Raw genomic sequence first — 8,606 nt, 5'->3', positions numbered from 1 at the left:
CGTTCAAGCATTTTTGCACACCGGTTGAAGTTTTTTTTTCGTGCGGTTGAAGCTTTTTCCCTGCCTGTGAGGAGCAGCGAGGATGCGAGTGGAGGAGAAAGACGAAGCCGAGGAAGCAGAAAACGAAGGAATAAGATGGGGCCAGCACGTGTTTCTGGCCATACCATTCCCCGCGCATCCGACGCAAAGTTTGACCGGAGCGCCGGTACAAACGTTTTCATTCTCACAATCCCATAATTAACCCCCAAATCCTTCATATAACATTCCTGCTTGCATGAGCCCCGATCGAGCTGCCAAACAACAGCTGTACTACAAGCACGGCGAAATTTGGGTGGTTCATTGCCACATGTGTTGAGCATGATCCAACTAACGACAGAGAGGGAAGACAAATCAGGAGAGGTGACGAACAAATGGAAATACATCATGAAACACATATATGCATGTATGCATGCATGCAAGAAGGAATCGCTGATGCACGGCATGCATGTCCCCATTCCCGGAATCAATTCGCGCCTGGTAATAAGCTGTTGATGATCGGACAGGCGGGGGCATCGATATGACAGCCGGATCATATCGATCGCTCTGGCCGATTAAAATCCGGCTGCCGGCTGGTGAGTGACTCGTTCTCTACGACGTGCGGCCATATGGTGAATTTGCACGGATCGACGGCGGTCCGGGCCGGCAGGTACCTCCTGCCGCTGGTCTTCCCCGCGTGCTGCGCCCTGTGGGTGCTCCTCTTCTTCCCTTCTCCGCCGGTGGAGGTCGCCGTCTTCCGGCAGAGTTTCCAGCCGAACATTGCGTTGACGGGGCAGCGGGCGGTTGACACGACGACGCCATGGCCGTCGGAGCGCCGAGAGATGGTTGACACGTCCTCGCCGCCGCCGCCCCTGCCGACGGAGCGCCATGGCGTCATTAACGCGCCGCCTCCACCGCTGGCACCGGCACGTCAAGCAAGAACGGAGGTGTCAGGTCAAGCAGGGACAGAGACTCCGTCGCCGCCTCCGCCGGCGGTGGCGACCGACCGGAACCGGTGCGCCGGCCGATACATCTACATCCATGATCTGCCGAGCCGGTTCAACTCAGACCTGATCCGGGACTGCCGGTCCCTGTCAGAGTGGACCGACATGTGCAAGCACCTCGTGAACGCCGGCATGGGCCCGCGGCTCACGCGCACCGGCGGCGTGCTCCCGTCCACTGGCTGGTACGACACCAACCAGTTCGCCCTGGAGGTCATCTTCCACAGCCGGATGCGACGGTACGACTGTCTCACCACCGACACGTCCCGCGCCGCCGCCGTCTACGTGCCATACTACGCCGGTCTCGACGTCGGCCGCCACCTGTGGGGGTTCAGCAACGGCGTCCGCGACGCTCTCGCGGAGGAGCTCTTCGAGTGGCTCCGGTCGTCGCCGGCATGGGCGGCGCAGGGCGGGCGGGACCACTTCTTCGTCGGCGGCCGCATAACGTGGGACTTCCGTCGCGAGGGCGGCGGCGAGTGGGGGAGCCGGCTGCTCCTCCTCCCGGAGGCCAAGAACATGACGATGCTCGCCATCGAGTCCAGCCCGTGGCACGGCAACGACGTCGGCGTGCCGTACCCGACCTACTTCCACCCGTCCCACGCCGGCGAGGTGGCCTCGTGGCAGCGCGCCGTGCGACGCACGCGAAGGCCATGGCTATTCGCGTTCGCCGGAGGCGCGCGGGCGCACGACGGCAGCAGCAAGAACGTTAACGCCGTCGTCCGCGACGCGATCATCAACCAGTGCGCGCGGTCGCGGCGGTGCGGGCTCCTTGTGTGCGGCGCCCGTGGCCGGCGCAACGACTGCTACGCGCCGGGCAACGTCATGCGGCTGTTCAAGAGCGCCGCCTTCTGCCTGCAGCCCCAGGGGGATTCGTACACGCGGCGGTCGGCGTTCGACGCCGTGCTCGCCGGCTGCGTGCCGGTGTTCTTCCACCCCGGATCGGCGTACGTGCAGTACCGGTGGCATCTGCCGGCGGATCACCGCAGGTACTCGGTGTTCGTGCCGGAGGACGGCGTGCGGAACGGCACGGTGAGGGTGGAGGACGTGCTCCGGCGGATCGGCGCGAGGGAGGTGGCGGCCATGAGGGAGCAAGTGGTCAGGATGATTCCCAGCATCGTGTACAGGGACCCGAGGGTCAAGGCCGGCGACAGCTTCAGGGACGCCGTGGACGTCGCCGTGGATGGCGTGATCGAGAGGGTGAGGAGGATCAAGCGAGGGCTGGAGGATGATGTGGGGCATCAGTGGGATGCTTACTTTGACAAGTAGCGAAACACTCTTTTGCTCTCATTTTCGAGGCACAAGGAGGACACCAAATGCATGCCAATCAATATAATCTGAGGAGGTTAGGGCAACTCCAAGCAAAAAATGCTACATCTACAAGCTTAGAGCATCTCCAACACGCATGCCAAAAAGACACTTTACAACGTAGGAATATCATATTTTTTGCGCCCGAAAGCGCTGGCTCCAACGATTTCTAAAAAAAATACACGCGCGCCGTTCCACCAGAAGCGTTAAAATTTAGAGTGCGCGATACACATTCTACACAAAATCAAGATGATGGTCATAGATATAGTATAGATAGTTCATAGATAAAAAGTAATCCTCGTCGACAGTTCATCATAGTACTTAATAAAAAAGATAAACGATTCCTCGTCGTCTTCCTTTCACACGTTGGTGTGTGATTCCTCCGTTGTGGTGATGAAGGCGTCAGGCCACCGTTCATCGTCAGAGGACTAAGTCGACGCTCCCTTGAGCTCCATGTTGAAGAATGTGTGAAAAGGACGTGGATGTCGCCTAGAGGGGGGGGGGTGAATAGGCGCTTTAAAATAGATAAGGTTAAGGCTTGAACAAATACGGAATAAACTAACGTTTAATATGTCAAGCACAAAACCTACAAACAACTAGGCTCACCTATGTGCACCAACAACTTATGCTAAGTAAGATAAACAACTAAGTGATAGCAAGATATATTACAATAAACAATATGTCTATCACAAAGTAAAGTGCATAAGTAAAGGGTTCGGGTAAGAGATAACCGAGGCACGGAGAGACGATGATGTATCCCGAAGTTCACACCCTTGCGGATGCTAATCTCCGTTAGAGCGGTGTGGAGGCACAATGCTCCCCAAGATGCCACTAAGGCCACCGTAATCTCCTCACGCCCTCGCACAATGCAAGATGCCGTGATTCCACTAAGGGACCCTTGAGGGCGGTCACCGAACCCGTACAAATGGCAACCCTTGGGGGCGGTCACCGAACCCGTACAAATGGCAACCCTTGGGGGCGGTCACCGAACCCGTACACGTGGCAACCCTTGGGGGCGGTTACCGGTACCCGTACAAATTGCTCGGGGCAATCTCCACAACCTTATTGGAGACCCCGACGCTTCCCGGAGCTTCACACCACAATGATTGAGCTCCGAGACACCACCAAGCTTTTAGGACGCTAAAGCATCCACGAAGAACAATATCAAGGGTACTAAGTACCAAAGGTAGTAAGCTTCTCAACTTCTCACTTCCACGTATCACCGTGGAGAACTCAAACCGATGCAACTAATGCAATGGCAAGAACACACGAAGTGGTCAAGTCCCTCACACTCAAATCCCTCCACAACAACAAAAGCTATGGAGAAATATGAGAGGAAGAACAAGGAGCTCACAAAGAACTCCAAGATCAAGATCCAAGGGGTTCCCCTCACATAGAGGAGAAAGTGATTGGTGGAGATGTGGATCTAGATCTCCTCTCTCTTTTCCCTCAAGAACAAGCAAGAATCATTGGAGGGATAGAGAGTAATCAAGCTCTAAGAATGTCAACAATGGAGATAGAACAAGAGCTCAACGGATGGATAAGTCCAAGGGGGAAGAAGACCCCCTTTATATAGTGGGGGAAGGAATCAGACCGTTACCCCACTTTCTGCCCGAGCTCCAGCGGTACTACCGCTGGCTGCAGCGGTACTACCGCTGGCACTCCAGCGGTACTACCGCTGGCTGCAGCGGTACTACCGCTGGCACTCCAGCGGTACTACCGCTGGCCCCAGCGGTACTACCGCTGGCCCCAGCGGTACTACCGCTGGGCCCCTGGTAGTGCAACGACACTACCACCGCCAAGAAAGTCTTCGCAAAAAGGTCCGTCCACGAACAACCGCTAGGCAGGCGGTACTAAGCTCCTGGAGCGGTACTACCGCTGACCAGGGGCGGTACTACCGCCAGTCAGCGGTACTACTGCTAGGGCCAGCGGTACTACCGCCAACTCCAGCGGTACTACCGCTAGGTCCAGCGGTACTACCGCTCGCCACTGAAACAGCCATATTTTTCGCATACGAGCTCCGAATCGAGCAAACCCAAGCTTGTTGGAAATCTAAAGACCATGCGGTTATGAATATGCCAAAGATATAGAGATGTGAGATCTCTATGAATGAAGAACCGGCAAAAACTCCAACATCGAAAACATCATAGTAGATGCATATGGACTCCGTTTTCGATGAACTCGAGCTTGTCATGAAGATGACCATAAGCTCTAAAACTCACAAAGAGAAACACCAACTAAGAACCAAGAAGTATGATGCAAGGATGCAAATGGTTTGAGCTCTCAACGAACGATACGATCAAGCTACTCACTTGAGAGCCCCCCTTGATAGAACAACAATCTATCCTAACCAGAAAACCTATCAAGGGCAAACCTATACCTTGCACCTCATCCTCTTGAGCTAGATGATGATGATCCTGGCTTCCTCAAGATGGACCACCTTTCTTGATTGTGTTGGCTTGATGAAGACTAGTTGATTGCTCCCCCATACTCACTATGGGTGAGCCACTCTTCAGCATATCTTCACAAGTCCATTGCCACCATAATGGACGGCAAGCTTCAAGCATGCTATCTTCGTGCTGATCCACTTGAACTTGCACACCGCAATCTTGATGACGATCACAACTTGACGTCATACTCCATGGGTTGTATGAGATCTTCCCTTTGACACAAGCCCATGGAAACACACCTAACCCCCACATAGAACTCTCACGAAGACCATGGGTTAGTACACAAACACGTAATGGACAATGCTTACCATACCATGGGATCACTTGATCCCTCTCGGTACATCTTGTACGCTTTGTGTGTTGATCATCTTGATTTACTCTTTGTCTGAGATGTTGATCAACCATTGATGATGATCACATCTTGACGTCATACTCCATGGGTTGTATGAGATCGTACTTTTGACGCAAGCCCATGCAAACACACCTAACCCCCACATAGAACTCTCACGAAGACCATGGGTTAGTACACAAACACGTAATGGACAATGCTTACCATACCATGGGATCACTTGATCCCTCTCGGTACATCTTGTACGCTTTGTGTGTTGATCATCTTGATTTACTCTTTGTCTGAGATGTTGATCAACCATTGATGATGATCACATCTTGACGTCATACTCCATGGGTTGTATGAGATCGTACTTTTGACGCAAGCCCATGCAAACACACCTAACCCCCACATAGAACTCTCACGAAGACCATGGGTTAGTACACAAACACGTAATGGACAATGCTTACCATACCATGGGATCACTTGATCCCTCTCGGTACATCTTGTACGCTTTGTGTGTTGATCATCTTGATTTACTCTTTGTCTGAGATCTTGATCAACCATGTGTCTCTATGACCATTCTTTGGATAATACCTTGGATACCATCTTGGTCATCATATAAACTCCTTGAACCCAACAGATGGACTTCAAGAAGTGCCTATGGACAAATCCATACCATGGGATCACTTGATCCCTCTCGGTACATCTTGTACGCTTTGTGTGTTGATCATCTTGATTTACTCTTTGTCTGAGATCTTGATCAACCATGTGTCTCTATGACCATTCTTTGGATAATACCTTGAATACCATCTTGGTCATCATATAAACTCCTTGAACCCAACAGATGGACTTCAAGAAGTGCCTATGGACAAATCCTATAAATGTAACTTAAGGAAACCATTAGTCCATAGGAATTGTCATCAAGTACCAAAACCACATATGGAGATATATGCTCCAACAATGTGGCTTGCTTCCGCGTACGTCTGTCCTCACGATAGGCGACTTGCTTCGTCCTCTTCTTCACCCTCCTTTGCGCGAAGAATGCACGCTCGTCGAGGACGTCCTACGGGAACTGTTAGTGCCACTCCGCCATGGCATGTTCGTCCATCTCAGCGATGCCGAGGCGGCGCTCCCGCCTCCGGTTTTGGCGACGGTCCTCTTCGGTGACAACCCGAGGGGGAGACGCGAGCCGCTGCGCCCACTCCCGCATCATCACCTCGAGGAAATTCATGTCCCTACGAGGCCGGTCGAGGTGCCACGCCGCAGCGTCGTACGCGCGGGCAACCTCATCTAAGCTGTTGAACGTGCCGAAGCCGAGGCGCATGTCGCCGGAGCGGATCTCGGCATAGAAGGTGTCGGAGGGACGCGCGCGGATGCCGCGGTAGCTCGAAGTTTCACGGTGGCGCGGCGGCGGCGAGGCAAGAGAGATAGCAGCAGAGGGCGCGTGGCGAGGCGAGGGGCGCGTGGGAGCGGTAGAAGGACGCGTGGAAGAGGCGTTGGATTTATAGTGCGCGCCGAGCGCCGCACGCCAAATCTAACGCGCGCCGGGCCGTCTTTTCTTGCGTGGGCGTAAACTTTTCCGGCGACATGGGATCTTCCGCGCACGCTGGAGCACGCGCAACCGCTCCGTGTGCGTTAAAATGCAATTTTCCAACGCGCGTGTTTTTTACGGTCACTATTGGAGATGCTCTTACGGGTTGTTACGTTATTTATCTTAACTACTAAACTCTTCCCCTGATTTCAACCGGGATACGCCCCAGCCACTAAGCCTGCTCCAATTACTAACACCCACCAATCTTTACGTAAAATCATGACGTAAGATTACATGAGTCTAGCATTACTAAATCCAAGGCATGGATGCATTTCGTCCGTCGACACACATGACAGCTACGGACAACGGTGGCGTGTTTCGTCCGTCCGCGCTCATTTTGATCTATGTAGACAAAAACACTAAACACATAGACAAAAACACTAAACCCGGTTCAACGGGTCGATGCAAACGGACGGTTGTTCGTTTTCATGTTTATTCGGATCCATTTTCCAACCCAAATTTGGTTTGAATTTGGGTTCGCGCGGATAAGCCACGGATGCCCACGTCGTCCTCCATGGCCCTTCTTCGATGTCACAACATTTTCATTTTCACCTTCCCTCGCCCCAAAAACTTTCCAACTTCCCATCCTACATCCTTGGTCGAGGAACCCGTCCTCGCCGTCGTGCCGACCGCCCCATCCCGTCGTGGTTGCCCACATCGTGGCCTTGAAGAAGCCGAAGGAGATCACCCTGGAGTATAGGGAGGTCGAGACAGAATATGGCCATTACTAGCCCATTGTGCGCGCAACTGGAATCGTTGTCGTCGCTGCTGCATGTGGATCAGGCGCGATCCTGGCCCACACCGGGTCCCAGCCCTTCTCTCTCACATCCCGGTTCTAGATTCCCTATAGCCTACTGTTTGCATGCGCATGCCTCACGCTAATACGGCTAACACAAGCTGTAGGTGCCTATACTGTTACCTTTTCAAAACAAAATTACATTACAAAACAAATATAGCCTTGTTTGGATACTCTAACCTGGTTAGAGTTAGAGTTAGATTCTAACCCTTGAACTAACCTGAACTAACTCTAACTTAGAGTTAGATTCTAACCCTTGAACTAACCTGAACTAACTCTAACTCTAAAGGTGTTTGGATGGGAGGGTTAGATGGATAATAAATGCTTTTTCCTAATCATTTGGCTACTTTGGACCTCTCTCTTTCCCTGGACCCCACATACTCTAACCCAAAAAAGCACCTCTTGGATGGGTTAGAGTTTTTGGGTGGGTTAGATGCATCTAACCAACTCTAACCTACCTGTTTGGATCTTTGAGGGTTAGATGGTTCAAATCTAACTCACTCTAACTCTAACCCTAGGATCCAAACATGACCTATATCACTATATGTTAACCATATAACAAATAAAAAAAGTTTATTGAATATACAACAAAGTTCTTAAAAAAATTCATACAAAGTGCCAGCTAGGTAAATGTAATGTTCATTGTTTTTCCAAAAGTTTACTGATTACAACAATAAAGTTCATTAATTTTTTCCATAAAGCTCGTTGATTATAATAGTAAAGTTCATTGGATTTTTCCATAAACTTCGATACATCATACATCCATATGTTTTCTTTGAATCTATCATGTCGTTAGTGAACAAGAATCTATTTCACATTATTATTTGAGAATAACTAGCGATGGTTTAGCCCATTTAATTAAAAGCAATTGAAATTACTAGTACTCCCTCCATACCAGTGCATAGGGCACATTACGAAAACCAGGTATTCCCAAATCACTTAGGCGCAAGTCATTAAATATCCTCCTCGCGCCCCTCCCAGCCTCGTTCCCTGGCCACGTCTCCTCGTTTGCCTCGAAATTTCCCCGAGAAAACCTCTCCCCTCCCCATCCGTTCGATTCTAGATGTGAAACCAGGCTGCATGGCATGCATGCCCTTCCCTCTCCCTCTCCTCCATT

General features: G+C 51.6%; 2 protein-coding genes across 2 annotated transcripts; one reads left to right on the top strand and one right to left on the bottom strand.

The window, feature by feature from the left end:
- The first annotated feature begins 244 nt into the window (after positions 1 to 244).
- On the top strand, positions 245 to 2,349 carry LOC123398534 (xyloglucan galactosyltransferase KATAMARI1 homolog). The gene has a single exon (XM_045092997.1). It carries the CDS (start codon positions 645 to 647, stop codon positions 2,280 to 2,282), a length of 1,638 nt encoding a protein of 545 aa, XP_044948932.1. The 5' UTR covers positions 245 to 644; the 3' UTR covers positions 2,283 to 2,349.
- A 178-nt stretch (positions 2,350 to 2,527) lies between these two features.
- On the bottom strand, positions 2,528 to 7,351 carry LOC123396362. The gene is given in 3 exon segments (XM_045091316.1): positions 2,528 to 2,555; positions 6,062 to 6,636; positions 7,148 to 7,351. Coding segments are annotated over 3 exon segments (807 nt in total).
- Positions 7,352 to 8,606: the final 1,255 nt, after the last annotated feature.

The sequence above is a fragment of the Hordeum vulgare genome, chromosome 5H, assembly GCF_904849725.1.
Source record: "Hordeum vulgare subsp. vulgare chromosome 5H, MorexV3_pseudomolecules_assembly, whole genome shotgun sequence".
NCBI classification, from domain to species: domain Eukaryota; kingdom Viridiplantae; phylum Streptophyta; class Magnoliopsida; order Poales; family Poaceae; genus Hordeum; species Hordeum vulgare.
This window is presented reverse-complemented; position numbering and strand designations above follow the sequence as displayed.

What these genes read in the sequence shown, in the direction of transcription:
- LOC123398534 (XM_045092997.1), top strand. Translation starts at nt 645, where the DNA reads ATGGTGAATTTGCACGGATCGACGGCGGTCCGGGCCGGCAGGTACCTC.